At 40.3% G+C, this 20,691-nt stretch overlaps 1 protein-coding gene across 8 annotated transcripts in view; it reads right to left on the bottom strand.

The window, feature by feature from the left end:
• Positions 1 to 20,691, bottom strand: part of TPD52L1 (TPD52 like 1) — a 70,743-nt gene that overhangs the window by 31,937 nt on the left and 18,115 nt on the right. For all 8 annotated transcript variants that reach the window (XM_019662144.1, XM_019662143.1, XM_019662142.1 and 5 more), the window contains one exon: positions 2,140 to 2,255. In XM_019662144.1, coding sequence (XP_019517689.1) covers positions 2,140 to 2,255 — 116 coding nt within the window. The remainder of the gene's footprint in view (positions 1 to 2,139; positions 2,256 to 20,691) is intronic.

The raw sequence follows: 20,691 nt of genomic DNA on the forward strand, positions 1-20,691 counted from the left end.
GAGGGGTCATTTGCGACCAGGGGCCCAGGGAGAATGTCTGTGGAGAGTTGAGACAGAGAAGCTGAGCGGTCTAAAAGATGTCTCAGTTCTTCATAGGGTCAGTTGTGACACTGCTGAGACGGCTCTCTGTTTGCTTGTTAAAATTAAACCCTAGCACCTGAGGTAATCTCAATGCAGGTGTGATCTGAAAGGTCCTGGTGTGTGTGTGTGTGTGTGTGTGTGTGTGTGTGTGTACATGCACAACTGCACTTGGAGAAGGGCAAGGAAAGCAGATTTCAGAAACGAAGGAGCATAAAGCAGAGGTGGCCTGAGGCAGGGGAGAAGAAATGGAAATGTGAAGAGGGGAAGCTATGAAGACACGCTTGCTTTGCAGCATACAGCTGCGCCCGTGAAGTCACAGTGCTACCTTTGGCAAGACGCAGGACTTCTTCATCTCTGAGGGACTCGGAAATAAGAGATAGGAAGCACAGAGGCTCACGCATTCTGAGTGATGAAAACATGAATCCTGGCAACCTGAACATAGTAACAGGAGTCTGGTGCTATTTTCAGAAGTCAGGCTTAAAAAGTCTTAGGAGTGAGACAGGCTGGAAGCTCATTAATGTGGCCAAATAAGATAGGGGTTTCTGAAAACACTGCTGTATTTTTTTTTAATATTTATGGGGCCTTCATTTAGGACTTACTTTTTCTTAATTATAAAATACATGCTCATTGTTCAACATTTGGAAAATAAAGAATGCACAAAAATACATTGATGCATGTATGTATGTATGTATAACTCAGTAATCTCAGAACCCATAAAAATCATATTATAAAAAGTGGTCTGTTACAGAGGTTGCGTCTGTACTTGAACTTGGACTTAACATGAAGGAGTTACATTTTAGCTTAGAACCAGTTAGCTTACACCAGTCTACAGAACATAACTTCTGGACACCACAACTGACATGAACAGGTCGTGGATCAGAATTTCAGGCCTTAGGATGTGGAGCTGCTGACTGTGGTCCCTGCACTCTGGCATGTGTGGCCAACCTGAAAGGGTGGCTATGGATCAGTGGTCACAGACAAACCCAGCTAAAGAAGCAGGCTGATTTGAGGCACTGTGCTTACTGAAATAATTCCTGCTGTACCAGAGGAACAAGCTGCTCTTTTATTGTATAATGAAGTTATTTTAGGGTGTGTCTTGTGAAAGTACCTGAAAATCCCCAATATTATTATGAGCTGTCATAAACACGCACTGTTAGAACACAAGAGCTTAAAGAGTCTGGAGTGGACAAAGTGGGGTGAGGGGTAGGTGGCGCTCAGGGCCCTGCCCCCAGCCTGTGGAAGAGGCCAGAGCTGGAGTGCAAAGCTTTGCTTCAGGATGCACCAGGGGCTTCCTGCCTACTGAGCCATGGCTTCAGGATGGGGAGGCAATGCTGGCCTCTTCCCGTCTCGCTCTACTGCTCATTCTGTTTGGGAAGCTCCCCTTCCTCCTACAGGGTAACCACTCCTTAGCAAAGTGGTTTAGGGTTAGTGGCTCTGCCGACAAAGGCTTGAGCAAGGAGTTGTATTCACGATGAGCCCGGCATCCTCCCCGTCTCCAGGTCCAGGTGCCCCAACAACTACACAAGATCTGATGAAGCCTACATTCATCACCACTTTCCTCTCTCTACCCCCAGAGCTTTCTTCTTCTGCAAAGAGTACACGAGTCAATCAATTCAGCTGCTTCTATGATTGACTTTTTCATTGCAAAACAAAATCATTTCAAAGTTTTTGTTGAGCTAAGTTGCTGACCCCAAATAAAAATTGCTCTTAAAATGCAGCTAGTACTCATACCAAGGTTTTCAAGAAATTCTACCAGGTTTGTAAGTGATTTACTATTTCCAAAGTATTGTGATACTAAAAAGAATAAGAGGTGTATACTGACAACTCATTACCACTGTTGCTTAAGCAGCACAGCCATTCATTTTACTACTGTCACCAACAAGTAATGTACCATTAGCATTATAAAATATCTCAGAAATATAAATCATCTGCAACCTATCACTTATTAAATTTCACTGAAAGAAAGATAACAATTATAATACGGGACATACACCAAACATAGTAACTCTCACCATCCAGAAATAAGTATAGCAACAGTGAGACGACTGCTAAACATACCTGAAGTAATTCTGCCTTTAGCTCCTCTTTTTCCTCCTCAGAAAGCATGCTAGAGAAGTCAGCATGGGCTAGTGTGTCTTCATCTCTCCCTTGCAGTGGTTCAGTCTCCAACAAACCTTTAGGCAAGATAGATAAAACACAATGCAATTTTTAAAATGAACAAACAAAACAAAAACAGACTCATATGACAGAAGCAGAGACCAAAGGGATGGTTGCTAGAGGGGAGAGGGATGGGTGAAAAAGGTGAAAGAGAATATAATCCATAATATGGTGATAAGTTTCTAGGGTGATCACGTTGTAAGGTATAGAAATCTCAAATCACTATATTGTACACCTGAAAATAATATAAACAATATAGTATACCAACTGTACTTAAATAAAAAAATAAAAGTAATTTTTAAAAATGGGTTTAGCCAACTTTTAGTTTCACAGTTTGGAGGACTAGATACACTGACCCACCCATTGAAAAGCCACTTAAAAATTTCAGAAAAAAAAAATCTTTCTAAATGTATCATGAGCTGTCAAGTAAAGTCTACTAAGAAGCCAAAAAAAAACAACTACCGTATTTGCCGGCGTATAAGACGATTTTTTGGCCCTGAAAAATATGCCTCCAAGTGGGGGGTCGTCTTATACACCAGGTACACTTCAGATAGACTGCCCATAGTGCTTGCCCCGTGCCATAGTGGCCTCCCGATGCCCGCCCACTTCATTCCACATACCGTTCAGGCATCAGCAGCGCTGCTGGGTGTATGCTCGGCTGTTATGCGATTTTGCTGTTATGTGATTTTACCACACTCGCAAAATCGCACACAGCCGACCATATAACAAACTCTGTATTTTGAGTGGAAATGTTAGGGGGTCGTCTTATACGCCAAGTCGTCTTATACACTGGCAAATACGGTAAGTGAGAAAAAAATGTAAATTGTAAGAGATACCAAGTGGCCGATGATAATGTAATAAGGGCAGTAAAATGAGTATAAAATGACCTAATTACTATGGAAGCAGACATTAGAAGAGATTAAAAACATATTTTTAATAAAAATACTTATTAATGGGCAAAACTGCTCAAGAAGCACAATTTTTAGCAGGTGTCAGTACGTCATGAGGCAACTTCATGAATTTGGTTCTCTTTTCCAAATGCTCAAACTATGCCCCTTTTGTCTGGCATAGAAAACAAGAGCACTATCTCAAGTGTCAGGAGATCAGGAATTCCATCTGTGAGTCCGTTGCTAGCTAGCAGGATACACTTGACCTCAGTGACCGCATCTGTAAAATGGATACCTTACAGAATGGTTAAGGTTAACTGATATTCAAGCAGATATGTGAAAATATTTAAAAATTTTAATTTGCATACAAACTACAGCAGCATATTGCTGAATTGAGAGTAATAGTTTTTAAAAATATTACTTTGCTATATTCTCTTCTGCCTCTCCAAGAATGTAGTGTTTCCCTAGCTGGTCTAAGACATCCATCTATCTGAGGAAGGCAGAAAAGCAAAAGAAACACAAAGACAAAAACACAAAGAAAAAATTAATATTCATATTTTTGGCATTTGACATTGGATTTGCCTGAAAGACAAACAGCTCTGCAACATAGGCAATTTTCTTAGGAAGGAATGTTCCCCAATCTTTATTTCCTCTTTGTATATCAAAAGTCAACCCCAGGAAATTCAGTCAGGGAAGTTCCAATGTGGTACACAGTGCACTAGGATTTACCAAAGATGGATGCGCCTCCTGTTCTATCCCTGGGAGACAGTGGAAAGAGGGAAGGGAGAAAGGAGAATCTGGGAGACGTGAGTGTCTAACCTTTCTCTCTGGCCTTAACCCAAACAGACTTGCAGAGGAACCTGCTAGAGATTCTGTTTGCCCCTGCAGACCCGCTCTCAACCTTCCGCCAGCTCTGTGCCCTGGGAGACTCACCTAAGGGTTGCTGTAAGTTTCCTTTACCCATCTGCCTCCTTTCTGCGTTGGTCAAGGTGGTGGTGGTGTTGGAACGGGAGGGACAGCGCCCACGAGAGGGCAGGAGAGAGGGGTAGGCCATGGTGACCCCCGACTGCCTCCCTCCCTGACAGGCTGCACTGTGCAAGTTTCAGCTTTCCACTGTCAACAGCCACAGCAACTGTTAGGAAGCCCTCGGCTACCGCTCAGCTCCTGTCAAGTTCCCAGAACTCCACCCTCTCCTCGGGCCTGGGGCTATATTGACTTTCTGCTGCTGTTGTTCTGAGGAGTTACCATGTCCCCTGTTGGTTTCCCTTCACGCACCCTGTCTTTCTAATAGTCCCTTCAGTCAACTTTCTTGAACCAGGCACCCCTTTTGAGCAAGCCATCTATCTGCTCCTTTCGCGGTCTCTGGTCCCTCCCTGGTACAGGAAGGCTGTCCCAATCTCCTTTTTGAGCTCCAGAAAAAAAATATCTTTCAGGCTATCCCACACTAACCTGGAGCACAGCTACATACTTGTAAACTGGGCAGGTGCTGGGTGGCTAGACAGACCGGTCCTTGCTGTTTAGTTCCCCAGCTGACACTCGTGCAGTCAGATAACCATGCATGGAATCCATAAGCGCCCACAGTACTTAGGGAGAACACTGCCACCTTGGCAAGGGGTTGATGCCTTGGCACTCGGGTTACCGGCCCTGGCCAGAAGTCTAGAGGGAGGAGGTAGCGAACATCTCCCACCAGTGGGAGCCAAGGCGAGGCTGACTCAGATTGGAAGGGCTGCTAGGCCCAAACCTAGCCGAGGAAGACAAGATTGTGAGTAGCATTGGTAGAAAATGATGCATCAGAGGACATCGTGGGACCAGCTGCCCGAAGAGGCAGCGGAAAACACAAGGCACTCCATGGGCCTTCCGTGCTCCCATAAACCAGATCTGCCCTTCACCAGGCCAAGGGAAACGGGGAGCTGACCAAGAAAAAATCTGAGCTAGGGGGTCATCTGACTGAGGAAGTAAACATTATTTAAATGGGCTTTAAAAATTATTACATTGGAGTGAACTAAACCTATTTTTCTTCCTCACCACTCAAAGCCTAAGGGCTCATACCCATATCAGACACAGGTTAAAAAAAAAAAATGGAGCCCAGGTATGTATACTAAGATGTAGTGTGAATAAATTTTGTGATCCTGCTATAGGAGTATTTTGCCTTTAAAGACAATCATTTTACTTTCACTTACATGCAAGAAAATATATAGACTTGTTTTAATAAAGGTAGCAAATACCCACAGGCCTGGCTTTACAACAGGAATTGTGCTATCCAATCGCCAGGTGACATCTTTTGGAAGTAGGTCTGTCTTATAGTATTTGTCAAATGCTACCATTTGCCTGCTTTCACTAAACCTATAATTGGCCCGTGACAATTCATTGAAGTCCCACACGTGGGGCTGAATGACACAACAAACTAAACCACAACCAACTGAGAAGTCACTGTGGCTGGTCCCAGCCTTGCTGATGGGGACCCAAACTCATGGTACGTGGGTTCAGGGTCTGGCGCAGTCAGAAGTTGTTGGGTTCACACTTAGTCTCATCTGACTCTAAAGCTTATACCCTTCCCTGTCTTACAACCATCTGAAGAATAGTAAACAAAATGTTGGCAAGCACAAATCAAGAGGTGAGTTTTAGATTAAAGTGCCTCCTTCAATCCTGAAACAAAATCACCCATGGGCACCAACACACTTTTTAAAAGCACCTTGTCAAGCACTCTAATGGATTGATTAGGTCATGGCTTCACCCACCTGACTGAAACGGTACAGACAGCTGTGAGTTAAAATGATTACAAACTATGATTTCAGATGAGTGACCATATCCTGCATCATTGGAAAATTTATAAAAGTTACAGAATTCCTTTTAAATAGCAAAGTAATCTTGCATGTATGTGTGTGTAAACCACATCAAGGAATTAAAAAATGAATCCAGCAGTATAGCCAAGCACAGGAAGAAAAGCATATACTTTCAAAAATAATACAAAATTATCCCCGGATTTCATAAAAGGAATAATACAATAAAGTAGCTTAAATGAAAATTTACCATGTTTTAAACAATAAATTTAAGACTGTAATATTTACTACTTAATTATATTTTCTTCATGATGTTTGGTAAAAATAACCTCAGGTTGTGTTTGAAACATAACATTTCAAACTATCTCCATTTATTCTCCAAGGGAAAAAACTATTGAGCTAATCTCATTACTGCTGAATTTATGATTATTTTTAAGTGCACAAAAAATTATACATGTTAATTCTAGGAGGGTAGAAATTAAAGACATAAAAGAAGTTTATTTGTCAGAATCCTTTCTGCACATTTACTAAACCTCCCACAGAATCCTGACTATCTTTCCTATAGACCTCCCTTACTGAACTGCTGCTTTTCATTCATTTACCAATAACTTGTATCTAGTCTATTACTGAATACGTGCATAGTAGATAGGACTTTAAACGTGTTTTTTCCTGTTGCCCTGGAGTTTGGGCAGAGGCCTTAAGGGCTAAGAACAATACAACGGGAGCTTAGCGCTCCTACATCCTTTAACCAAAGCTTGAACCCTAATGTATGACCCACTAAGAGATGTGAAAATGAGTTCTGCCAGAGCCTAGGGTCACCTACCTTTAGCTCTGGAGAGTGAGGTAAAGCCAGGAGAGAGCAGCATTGTGGGAAATTTGCACACACAGATAAGCAATAATTAAAGACAAATCATACTCTCGCCTCCCAGAGGTTACTGCTATAAAACCTTCATGTCCATCTCTTCAGATCTTTTTCTATATATTTAGCACAGTTTTTCTTCACTTAACATTTCTGAAATCAGGGTGCCTCTTACAATCAGTGGTGTCTTAATTGGCAGCATTTTTCTTTCTTAGTGGTATATAAAACAACGGATATCTTAAAATCTTTGGCATCTTAGCTTTGAAAAATATAACATAGAGATAAATATATTTAAATATGATATATATAATTAGATGTATCCATATATCTAAAAGTGAGATCACATCTCCTAAACCTTCTCAAGAGTCCAGGGTGGACTTACATCTCCTAAACCTTCTCCCAAATCTTGTTCAGCTAATGTTTGCTGAGTTAATCCCCTAGCATGGAAAATCAAACTATCATGTCTTCTTGCTGCACCTTCCATATCTTTTCATTACCTGGCATATTTGTCTATCCCTTTTAATTTTCGTTGCTATAACAGCGATTCGGGTTTTATCACCACACACTCAGACTATTGAAATCGTAGCTAAATTTTATCTCCTTGCTTGCACTCTCTCCCTACCACCCAGTCTACACAACACTCAGATCAGTATTTCAAGCACATTACTTTGATCGTGTCAAACCCAGTGGAAAAAAAAAACATTTAATGGATGGAATTGCTGCAAGTATAAATTCGAAGATTCTTAAACTAGCATTCAAAACCTTCCAAGGTTGGCTACAAGTGACGATTCCAATGAGCCTGTCTATGCTTTTCCCACCAAATTCACAAAACCAGCCAGGATGCCATATGCAGTGTCCCTCAGTCATGTTCCACTCAATCCTACGCTTTTGTGTCACTCCATCACTCACGAAGGCCTCTTCCCTCTTCCTCCTCAGTCTCTCTTCTAAGACCCCTACCAAGCTGCCAACACTAGAATAACAAATAGCATGTTGTGTACCTTAACGTGACTTAAAATGTTGACAATTTTGCTTTCTATCCATTTTATTGTATGCATTACTATATACTACTAAATACTATATATAAGCTATATTATGACTTGCATTATAAATTGCATTAAAACACATAATACTATATATTACTATAATTATAGTTAAAGAAGTTTATGAAAAATATTTCAGACACTGTCTTGAAGAAGTTTATTGTCCTTAAAATAAGAACACGAGTCATCACTATTAATAGCATTGTTTTCTAAAGCTTTGGTGTCACCTAATAATGCAGCTTAAAAAAGAAGTCATATATATAGTGCACAGTCTGAGTATACTAAATTGTTGAATAAAGATTTTATGCTTTTTACTAAGTATTTTATCTGAAGATATTACTGAGGTTGTAGATTAAATTCTTTTTCTCCATTTTCCTACTTTTTTTTTTAATATGCTGCTTAGGTGACAGTCCAAATAATTAGATGTTAATTAAAATGGACTCTACGATCTAAATAAAAATTTGTGACTGGCCAAAACCTTGGTTAAATATAGAAGTGACATCTATTATAGATAGAGATCAACAAATATATGGAAATATTCCCTTCCATTCTCATTCATCCAAATGTAGAAGGCAACTGTCTTCTGACTGCAAGAGGAAACCTAACTTTGACATAAAATTCTCAGGCTAACTGTGTATTGTTGAAGTCACCAAAATTCAACAGAATACTAAAGATAGCAGAAAATAGATGGTACTCAATAGTTAAACATGTGCTGTATGTCCCTGAAGGGTGGGCTACCTTTAAGGAGGTCAAAACAATTAGGGATGCACATAAGCCTAAATTATCATTTCTGTAGTTAGGTCTGACCAGGACTCCTACTCAGCTCCAGTGATAAGAATCCCAGAGGCCCCACGTACCCAAGGCTTCCCTGGTCTCATGCCCAACCCAATGACTGTAGGGTGCCCCTGAAGGCATTGAGAGCTGTAAAAATTTGTGGTGATGGAGAGGACATGCTCGCTCTATAGCTATAGTTGCATTGCCCAGGGCCATGGGAGTGGCTTGCTTCATGACATCATTTTACTGGGCTAACTATAGAAACTATCATTGCATTAAGACACGGCTTTGATTACTGTGTAAGACCAGCTGGCCATTCAGGCTGGCATCCCCAGGTTGGCTGCATATTTAAAAGGTATCATATTCCAATGTATAATATATGAGGCTTCAATTCATATCATTTTCTGTGGTTTATTAGGTCCAGAAGTTTTATTTCACCAGTTCACTGCACTCATCAGCTTCTTTGATGACAGTTTCTACTAACAAATCTCCTGGGAGACTGTTTTTCCAAGTAGACCAAATATCTTATGGATAATTCTGTGCTCTTTATATCCTCAGAATAAAATCCACTTGAGAAACCAAATGAACAGCAAAAGATTATTTGGTAAGCACTGGAAAGAAGATTTAGATGGCTTGAAGATATTGTATCATTTATGCTGTATTTTAATGGCATGATTCACTGTCTTTCTCCTCCTTTAGATTGTGAGGTACTTTATTCACTGCTACTACCGCTCAATAACTATATATGGGATAATTTAATTATCTCTCATGACCTTATATATGTACTACATGCTTACAAATTAAATCTCATACTCAGCAAATAGAACATGTCTCTTTTTGTCGTGTTTCAGGTAAAATAATTAAGACTTACAACTGATGCAATGACCATTGAAAGAAATAGCAAATAACACGTGACAGAGAAGGAACAGTCAGCGCACATCAACATATCAGCTGTACTGGTCCCATCATTCCATTTTTGTTATTGCATCTAGTCCCATCAAGGACTACATTAAGCCAGAGACTAGCTTTCATTCTATCAATGTTCTGCCTAAGTTTATACCTTTACCTCTCCAATAAAACAAATTCGGAAAGGCTACAAGTAAAGTAAGAGCGATTAGGATGAATTTAGGATCTTCAGGATATGACGGGTGCCTCTAGAATATTAACTGCATTTGGTAATATATGACAACTACAGCAGGATCTGACCCATCATCCTGATCAGTGGAAAACTCATGTACACCTTAGATTATTTGTGGTAGAAGGGTGTCTCTTCATGTCGCCAGGGCATAGCTGTGCTATACTTTCCAAACTCCATGTTACTCATGTTGTTTAGAGTATATCAATAAAAGAAAACTTCAGTTAACTGTGAATACTGTAGAATATTTTTTAACAATTGTTTTATAAGTAGGTCAAGGGAACAAGTATAGAAGACATCAGGTTTTCTGAAATGAAAGACAGAAAGAGAGAAGCTTAAGTTCCTTACAAGTGATGTGGTAGATGTGTTCCTCCAGGGGCTGCTTCTGAACTTCAGTGCAGTGGGACCAGCTTGAATCACAACCAAAGAGTGAGCTGCTCAGACCGGAGCTTTTATGCCTCACATGGGGTCACATGACCTCATACACAACAATGGCTTCTGCTGGTTATGAGCATTTCAGTGACCACACTCAAAACCATGGAGGGAAACACTAAGTCAATTTTCAGTTAAAAGATGTAAAATATTTATCACAAATCTCCTCAGCTTCAAATATAAGATTTAGGCATTTGGGATATTTTTTCTCATTTCAAACCACTATTTGCTACTCTTTGAAAGCACAGTTTGACTCACATACAAAAGAAATGTACACTGGATAAAACTGCAACTCAAACCAAAATAACCCCAAAACAAAGACTTAAAAACACAGCAGCCACAAATTTGTGAATAAAAATACCAAACAAATAGTTATGGAAAAACCAAAAATAGCTGATGTTCCTGATGGATAGACTCTAGGAACTTCCTTTTCTGAATAAACACCTACATGGCATGAGAAAAAAATAAAACTATTACAGGAATATATAAATATATACAGACAAGCCAAAATAAGTAGACCATTTTAACCTTTCAACCATCCTTTTCTCTGCATCCCCACCCTCATTTAACACACACCCTCCAATATTAAAATTTACCTCTCTTGAATCTTGAAAAAGGAAGCCAAACATGAAAAAAAAATAAACCTCAGAATTTAACACCCAGTCTTAGATATTTTGCTTCCAGCAAGAAGGGAGACAGTCTAGTCTCACTTATATTACTAAGAAAACTCCAGGGTAATAAATTATTCTGAATTCAAATTCATTAACAAAAAGCAACACTCATTTTAAGAAAAAGAAATCCCCTCCTCATCCTCTCCTCCTTCTTCTTATACCATCAGAAATAGACTTGAGAACTGGATTTTCCAATATTCATTTGGTGAGTTGTCCTGAGATACCCAAACACAGCCTAGGACTCTGGGACCAGTTTCTACCTCCTCCAACCCCTGAGGGAGTGAGACAGACACAGCTGTCCTTGAGGTCAGCTTCACTGGACAAGCTACATTCCCATCCTCAGTCATTCCTTGAATGCTCATGGGTCTTTCTAAAATGCTGGGTCATCCTTTAGGGCAAGTTCAGGAAAATAGTAAAACCATTCCCTTTGCAATGGAAGACATCCACTATGAACGTGAAGCAGGACAGAATATAACACCCTCTTCCCCAAGGCACATATAAAGAAAGGGGTAGGTAGTATGAAAGACCTCTTCAGACAGACCTGAGCTTATTAAAGTTCTCTAGTCCTTATACAACATGAAGGCTACTGTGAGGGTTAGAGTTATGTCATGATGCCAACATGGAAAGCTTGGATGCATGCCTTTTGGTGTTGCAGTCAGATTCGGAGGCCTGATCATTTAAAAAGCATTGGTCAGAGGTGTAAGCAGTCTTCCCTTTACTGTAAGCAGTCAGTCCTGTAACATTCACATTTCTCCAGTTTCACTTATCAAATCTTTAGCATTTCAAATAGCTGCTACAAACAATGTGTCCAGCAGAAAAATCTCTTTTTCTCTTGAAATCTGGGTAGAAAAATAAATGCTAAAAGATGAAAATATGTGTTTCTGAATCATGAAAATAAATGCTACAAGATGAAAATATGTGTTCCTGAATCATGAAATGTTTAGTAAAAATAAATATGCAAGGATTAGAAAAGTTTAAGGCAAGTCATGTACAAGAAAATGCAGTGGCCAAATAAAATATGAAGACAACCTTACTGGTAATAAAGGAAATGCAAATTGAAATCACAAAGATATACCTTTTTTTTTTTTTCCATCTAAGAGATTAACAAAACTGCAAAAGTTGGATAATAGCCTGTATGGTCAAGGTTATGGTGAAATAGGTTCTCTAATACGTAGCACTGGCTTTCTGGGTTATGACAGATCATCGGGAGACTTTTTAACCTTGCCATTCCACTCTTGAGAATCAATCTTATAGAAAAAGAAAAAAGAAGAAGCTGATCTAAGAAGATAGATAGTAAATATTTATTTACTATGGCATTGTTGGGAGTGGTAGAAAACTAAAAACTGGATGCCCATTAGTAGGGGAACAAATGAAACAAGTACCCACGCTGTGTGCTATTTTTTCAATTATTAAAAATACTGACTGGAAGGAATGTTCATTTCATATTGTCAAATATGAAAACGAAGTTGCTGAGTCATGTTTGCATATAATCCATTTAGGGATAGAAATAAAAATTATTAGGAATGGCAGTCTCATGCATGCAGTCTTTGGACCCCCACTTGGCCAAATAAGAATGGGTCTTGGGCCTGGAACACTTCCTACCAAGAGATAGAGTCCACATGGCCTGTGGTCTGTCTTGGCTTATCACAAATACCTGTCCCTATCTTAGGCTCACTACGTGCTCTTTTGTTCTGCTTAAGCATGGGAAGTCAGTGGCCCTCAGGCACACCGCCAGCTTTCAGTATTTCAGACTTCACGAGAGAGGGGTTGGAGTCCTTCCTGCCATTGCTGATAGTGGTAGAAAGGAGAGAGGTGTACAAGGGCCAACTGCCCTGTGTCAGCTGCTGGGAGCGTAGTGGGGACCTGCTAGCTGTCAGGGACTGATGTACACTATTAAAGCTGATCTCGCTATGACTCTTCTCCATGTAAGTAAAGTGTGGTGCCATCCAATGATGGTGGTGTTTTCCTTGGCAACTCAAATACCAAGACGCAGCAGAAAGCAGTGTTTGGATTCCTCCCCTGACACTGGTAGTGTTCTGCTCTCTGGAGTTTAATAACCAGTACACAGTCCTCTACTGAACAAAAATACCTTTTATATGCAAATGGGAATGTCCACATGTTTGTATGAGCACTGAAAATGGTGAGAAAAGCTACATACCAAATTGTTAATGCTGATTACTGCCAAAGGGTGAGACCGGATCAGAAAAAGGAAAGCTCTTTTTCACATACCTCTGTAGTGCTGGGCTGGTTACATAAACAAGTGCAATGAACTGAATCTTTGTGTCTCCCCAAATCCATATGTTGAAATCATAATCCTCAATGTGATGGAATTAGGCGGTGGGGCCTTTGGGAGGTGATTAGGTCATGAGGGTGGAGTCCTCATGAATGGGATTAGTGTCCTGGTAAAAGAGGCCCCAGAAGGCTCTCCCATCCCTTCCATCATGTGAGGACATAGCAGAAAGGTGGCTAGCTATGAACCAGGAAGAGGGCTCTCACCACACATAGAAGCTGCTGGCACCTTGATCATAGATTTTACAGCCTCTAGAACTGTGAGAAAAAAAATATGCCTTGTTCAAGCCACCCTGTCTATGGATTTTTGTTATAAAGGCCTGAGTGGACTAAGACAGCATGTAATTGTTAAAATTTTTTAAAACTTGCATTTTAAATTGAATTTTAAATATAAATAGAATTGAAAAGGATTACAGAAATTGAAAATCTTAGATATAGACATAAGAGACTATCTATCTTCATCAAATTTGGTAGGAAAGATAGTATTTAAATCCTGGCTGTTTATTTGTTGTAATATCCTGAAAATGAGACTATAGGCTCAGGAGTTCCATGGTGGCAAATACTATCTCACAATTGGTACAGTAAGGGAGTGTTTCCTAACATCTAATTCAGACTCCTCTCACCACCATTGAAGCAACTGCCTCATTCCCATTTAGGTCAATCAACCAACATTCATTTATTATTATCCTTTTTCAGGAGATTTAGCAAACACATATACAATATTACTGCTGTGGTATTATTATGTTACAACAATATTAACTGAGATGTACAGCAAACTACTATTGAAGACAGCAAAAAAGGTGAAAATACATTAAATATCCAAACATGGAGGCTTATTTATATACTTTATGGTAAACCCATACAAGGGAACATTATGCATCATAAACTTTGGCTACTATATTTCTACTTTTATTATATTTTACTTTGGGTAGAAAATAGACTGCTTTAAAAAAATAATCCTTTCAACTATTCTGCCCCTTAAGAATTCTGAACCTCTGAACCTTACACTCGAAAAAGTCTTTACTTTTGGGCCTGGCAGGGAGTAAGAGGGAAGTCTCTCCTGCTTTAGGGGATAAACATTTCTCTAAAATGCTCCCTGGTAGATAAAGAACTCAAAATGGACCTGAAAATGAGTTGCAGAAAAATAAGGAAAGTTACATTTATTGCGATTCTGAGCCTGTAAACTTGACTTATACCCACTCTAGACTGAACTGGATTGGTTGGTGCATGTGTGTGGTTTAGAACTACTTAATTAGAGATTATGAAGAGAACAGACCTACCAAAATGATTCAAGGGTTTGGAAGGTCAGCATGGTAAGGTGTAAAAACAGATTTTTTTCTGGTAAAAGGACATCTTCACATCAGGAGGCATGTTAAAAGGAAAAAGATAACAGCTGCTCTCTCAGCAAGCAGTAAGAAGAATGAAATCAAATTTTAGCAAGCAGGCTTTTGAGTCTGTTTAGGAAATATTCCCAGATAATAAATTTCAATGGCGCTCCTCAGGGTCCAGGAAAGGTTGGGAAAATCTTTTCTGGGGATCCCCAGTGGAACATTCACCACATAAGTGCTCTGATTAAAAGCACAGACTTGGCCAGGTATCTCTAAGGAATAGTTTTAAGGTTGTTTTTATGTTCCTATCTAATGACTGAGGAATATAACTATACCTTTGATAACAAAGAGGATGAATTCTAATACTGGGTCTGCCACTAGCTGGGTAAGCGGTTTTGAACAGGGTTCTTATTCATTCTGACCTCTATGCCTCATGTGTAAAGTAAGGGGGATAGCATGTCATACTGAGAAATCTGTTTCTATTCCACGGTAATGAGGGAAGTGAAGTCTAAGAATAAAATCTGATATCAAATACACAAATATGAGAAAAAAAAGGAAAGCTCTATTTTCATGGAAATTTGTTGTACAATTTTAATGGAATTGGATAAACATCAAAGACATTATGGATAAAATAAGTATTTATTTCAAGTTATTCAATATCATATACTTTATACAAGCTAACAGAAAAACAACCACTTAACATGTAGTCCATTTCTTAAAAATAATTTGGCGATTGTTGGTCGTGCATTGACACAGAAGCCCAGTTGGTAATTACTTATGTTTCTTTTATTTGTAGGCAACATATCAAAACTTGTTTATACATTATAACTATAATTAAGCTCTTACATTACTAAAACAGTAATTAAAACTTTGGACCTGCCCCAGATGTTTCTGTGGCCAATCTAAGTTCATGTTTCATCCAATTATCTTTCTGTGACAGTCACAAGGCAATGAGATGAGGATTTAAAATAGAATATAGAAAGTCTTAAGAACAACCACAATTTTGGAAGCTATAGAAAGCTTATCTTCACTGTTTTCCTGAGCCTCTGATGATTCATACTCTTAAAGCAACCTTGCACATCTGTTTTTTTAAGCTCCACTGATGGGCAGCCAATGTTGAAAACCACTGAGTTTAAATAATATAATATGACATAACTGGCACCACTGTGAATCACTTACACCATATTCTATATGTATATATATCTCCATGTATATGTATGTATGTGTGTATATATACATTTTTTTTCTTTTGTTTTTTTTGGGGGTGGGTTGGTGGGGGGAAGCAGATACAAGACATATCACAGGGTGAGAAGCAGTCTGCTGGCAAGACCCAGGACAATGGTAGCCAGAGTTAGGGACACCACCATAACCAGGCCTAAGTCCAGTGCCACAGAGGTCCAAGAAGAGGTAGACCCCTCCATACCATGGTCACCGGCCTTTCCAAGAAAGATCAGCAGCCCCAGGGTGGCATCTGCATCTTCTGTCACATGCCTGCAACTACAGGAAGCAGACTTGTGCCACTCACTGTCTCACTGGGAGGGCCGGGAATGCCACAGCCACCCTTGTAACAGGATGAGACATCAGCAGTGCCTTCTACTGGGAACCAGCTATTGGAGGACTTGTTCTAAGTCCTGGAAATACAACGATTATTAGATCTGACAGGGCCTCTGCTCTCATGAAGCTTAGGAGACACATGCTGAGCAGGCAAGCAACAGCTCACCTGGTTAGGGGAGTGCTACGGTACAAAGGACACCGTGACAGAGCAATTAGAGGCACAGCGTCAGTAGTCTGAGGGTTCAGAGACAGACTAGCTAAGGTGGATCAGGTGTGCTGGACCCAAGAAGGAATTACCATGTCAAATTCCAAAAGAAAACCGTTTTCCAAGGAGGGGTTACAGTTAGTTCAATAGCCCTAAGGTTCAAATCTGCCTGTGCATCAAATGATGCAAGTGTTGATTAGGGCAGCTTGAGATGACAATGCTGTTTGTCCGGTATTATCAGGAAATTCCACCTAAGTGCCTTTTCCATAGATCTATCATTTACTTAATGTTAAACTATTTAAAAACTACTCATTTTACACAAAATTTTTCTCCGAGGAGGGGTGCATGACATACTTCTCATCCTTAAAGAACAGAATAGGAATCCTCAATGTACCCAGCCAACTCCAAATCAAGAAAGAATGTGTTTACCATTTTAGTCAAGGTCTAAGCCATGCACTATTAGCACAAATAAGGAATATTTAATTCCAACAGAGAATCCTGAAGGTCTTTGTAGAGATAATGCTGTTTGAGTTCGGCCTTACAGAATAGGAGATTTTGACAGGTAGAAATGGGGAGAGAAATCCTGCATCTAAACCAAGAAAGCTCAGGTATGTAAAGCAATGAAGAGCTGATTGACTATCTGGGGTTAGGCTTTTAGGAGAAGGTGGTAGGAAATACAACAAAAAGGATGCTGGGTCCAGATCATACAGGCCTTGAATTGGAAAGGAGATGGAAAGGAGAATGGAGGCAGTAGAGAAACACAGAAGGGTTTTGAGCAGAGAAATGGCAGAATAAGAGATAAGCTTAAGGAAGAAAACACTGCTTTTCTGATGCCACTGTGTACTTCATGGGTGACCACTGGGGCTTTTAAACAGCTTTCAACAAAAAGCTCAGAAATTCTGAGACTACAGGGTCGCTGTTTCTTCCAGATCCTTCCCTGCTGTCAACTGCCATTTCTAATTGGCTGTAAACCACAAGTTGCCAAGGGAAAACGAAAACGTCACACTTAATTCTATAATATAACTGAGTGAATAAGCTTGAAATCCAAAGGTGGTCCCAGTCAGCTCTTAGGACGAAAAGGCACGGGGCTTTGTATTAGCTATTTTGTTCTGTTTTTAATTCTCTGGCTATCTAAATCATGACGATCTAAAAGAACTGATCTATAAATTGAGCTGTCAGTGTTATCCTCCAGAGAAACAAAAGCCCTCTGGGTTGTGAGCTCCTTGAAGGCCTGGCATGGCCTTTATCCCCACAGACTCCCCAGCTCTACAAGGCTCAAGGCTCATGCTGCATGATGAATGTGTAACAGCTTAGCCCCCTTACTGATTGCTGGCGCTGGAACTGGGAGAGGAGGAAATACAGCTGAATATATGTATTTCAAATTTATTTTCTCATACACGTATATACTTTTCATGTGCATATATGTTTTGCATATGTTATGTTTCCCAAGTGTATATATGCATTTTATATGTTTTCTGTTTTCTATAAACATATGTTTTGCATATGTATAGAAGCTGTTTTGCATCCTTCCTCAGCAGGCCGCAACTGTGTGCCACCTGAAACTATTTTATCAAAGAGAGAGGAATGCAGGAAGTCACAGAAAAATTGCTTAGGGATTTGTCAGCCCTCCTTCAGCCCACTGGCTTCCAGCAATTTTCCATCACAGTATACCTGAGGGCTCTGACACAGCACCTCAGGAACTGACTCAGTGTGGTAGCGATCTTCAATGGTGAGGACAGGTGCTCCCCCCGATCCCCGACCCCCTTGCCTATCCAGAAAAGCAAATCAGACAGAATAGGGAAAAGGAGGGGAGGAGGAAAATGGGAAATGGGAATGGGAATGGAAAAGGGGAATATAAACATAGCAGTTGAAAACAATTCCCTAAGTCTTTCTGCTATACTCTACCCCATCAACTGAGAATCACAGTATAATTTAAGAATATGGCCTTTGCAGTATGACAGGCCTAAGTCTAGTCCTAGCGACACAATTATTAGCTGAACAATCCTGGCCACCTCCTTTAGCTTCTCTAAGCTTCACATTCCTCGTCTGTAAAATAGAGAACATAATAGTAACTATCTCAACCTGTTGTTTGGAGGATTAAAAGCAATTAAATTATATAAACTGTTGGGTACAATGTCTAACACATAAGGATAGTGAACAGATGGCAGCAGTGATTATGATAAACAACCAGTCAGGCAGAGCTGAACTGTACCGTCAGTGCCCTTATATGCTTACCATGGAGGGCATGAATGCTAATAAAATCTTTCAAGAAATCAGGTGGGGCACTTGTGACAGGCCCAGCTGCCACTGGCGTGGCCACACGTGGGCCTGGCTGCATCAGTAAGGTGTGTGAGGGAGGCACGTCCCGCAGAGGTGAGGGCAGACTGAGGCCCACCACCAACGCCTCGGTGGGTGTTTGCAGCCACGGCTAATATTCTCTTTTCTCTCTGGGCTCTTTTTGCTGCACAAAACCCCAAGTCTTTCTTTGTTCCCCAGCAGGTGCTAGTAGATGAAGTAAGAGCTCTCTGGCAACAGCACATCCCCTGGGAACCACGTGATGTCACAGTAGGTTATTTTTTCCATTACAGGGAAAAAATCTGAAGGAGTCACATCACATCTACGTGTCCATTTCTCCTCCCCTCAATAGACTGTGTTTCAATTACCAGGAAGTACATGTTGGGATCCAGAAGCACAGTTGGATTGCTACAGAGGAAGCCGCAAGGACTTCATGGAGCCAGGACCAGCTGGATTCTGAACCCCTTGGCAATAAGGGCAGGTGTCAATAGGATTGGATGGGTGACAGTCTATGCCTAGAGTTAAACGGCTGATGTGCTGGGTGCTAGCCACATTCATCAGGAAAAGAAAAATTTCCACTTGACCTCAAAGCCATCCTCCACTCCTCCCACTACTGTCATACAACAAAGGCTGTGAGGGAACACTCATGAGAGGACCCGGTGTTCTCCTCAACAGCTCATCACAGAAGTCATCAGGGAAGCTGGTGGCTACATAGCAGCTATGTCGGGTCCTCCATGGGTAGTTCTGTTCAAACCTTTTATGATTCTACTTCAATTCTGCCTTAGAATAGCAAGTTCTGCATGCCATGACACCATATGAATATTGGTTCTTTTTTTAGTTTCCTTGAACTTATCTTGTTTAAAAGAATAGTAATAGTTCATCATGACAAGGTATGTTGCCATCCAGTGAACAGAGTGAAGGAGAAAAAAGGAGGTATCTGAAGGTGACTGAGGACTGTGACAGGCCCCACAGCTGTCCATTGCTTCCTTTGCTTAGAGCTCCCTCTCCTCGGTTGACAGGGAGAGAGACGCTCAGAGCATGTTTGGTCTTATCCTCAGTCTACACCCCGTGTCTCTATTTTGACAGACAACATGTGAGAATCGCCAGCCAAATGGAAACACTGCTGTTCCTGGGCATCTATAAGCCTATGCCAGTGATATTTGATAGAAGGTAGGTTCCTCTACACCATTTCAGTTAGAAGAAATAATGTCACTCACCCAATTTTGAACACATCATTATCCCTTCACCTTTGCCTTTTGAAATTAAGGAAAAAGAAGTAAATCTGTATCTTCATAGAACTTAGAAAAGGACGTTTGGTCGCTCTCTCCTTCATTTGGCAAAGAAGTGTGGAAAAACTGCTGCCTGTGCTCACGGAAACACATCACGCAAATGGACAATGGGTGAGAAGCAGGCGTCAAAGGACAATTTGTTCCCCCGAAAAATCACCCACTAGGAAATGAGGCTAGGAATATTATTGAGAATAAAGAAAAGGGGAAAATATAAATAGACAAAATAATAAAACACACACACACACACACACACACACACACACACGCATGTGCAAACACACCAAGAACAAAACAAAACCCCAAGGTCAGCAAGGAATTCTTCAGTTGAAAAGAAAATATTATAGTTTGGAAGACACTGAATTTAAAATCATAGCAAGATTCCATATAACATCATATGCTATAATACGAATCCCTGTAGTCAATATGTAAAGTGGAGACAACACGAATGGATGGTTCCATCTTGTTTCCTTGGTATAGCAAAAGAGAATATATATTGAGTACTTCATAAAATTTCTAAAGCATGCTGAATGTATGTTGATGGCTCTCAGTCTCATCAATTTCCTGCCATCAGTTCGGTTATTGCAGTGATTCCCATAGGCCACCTACTTCAGTCTGTTTTCAGAGAGAATAACCTAAGACTTGTTCTGAAAATGGGGCACCAGAGGCAGAAATCTATTTCATTTGGGACTGGTCCCAAGTTTGGTGTCTTATTTTTTGACAGTCCTACAAACCAAGAAAAGAATATTAATTCTTGCCAGTCACAGAGTCACAGCTGGAAGAAATAGCTCAAATCATGACCACTAGAGTTCACAGAAACTACTTCCAGTTTGGACTTTCAGTTACTTTGAGGTTAACTGCCTTCAGCTATAGAAAGAAGTGGCAAATGTCTTAAGAGCAGAAAGCTCTCACTACACT

The sequence above is a fragment of the Hipposideros armiger genome, unplaced genomic scaffold, assembly GCF_001890085.2.
Source record: "Hipposideros armiger isolate ML-2016 unplaced genomic scaffold, ASM189008v1 scaffold_367, whole genome shotgun sequence".
NCBI classification, from domain to species: Eukaryota; Metazoa; Chordata; class Mammalia; order Chiroptera; family Hipposideridae; genus Hipposideros; species Hipposideros armiger.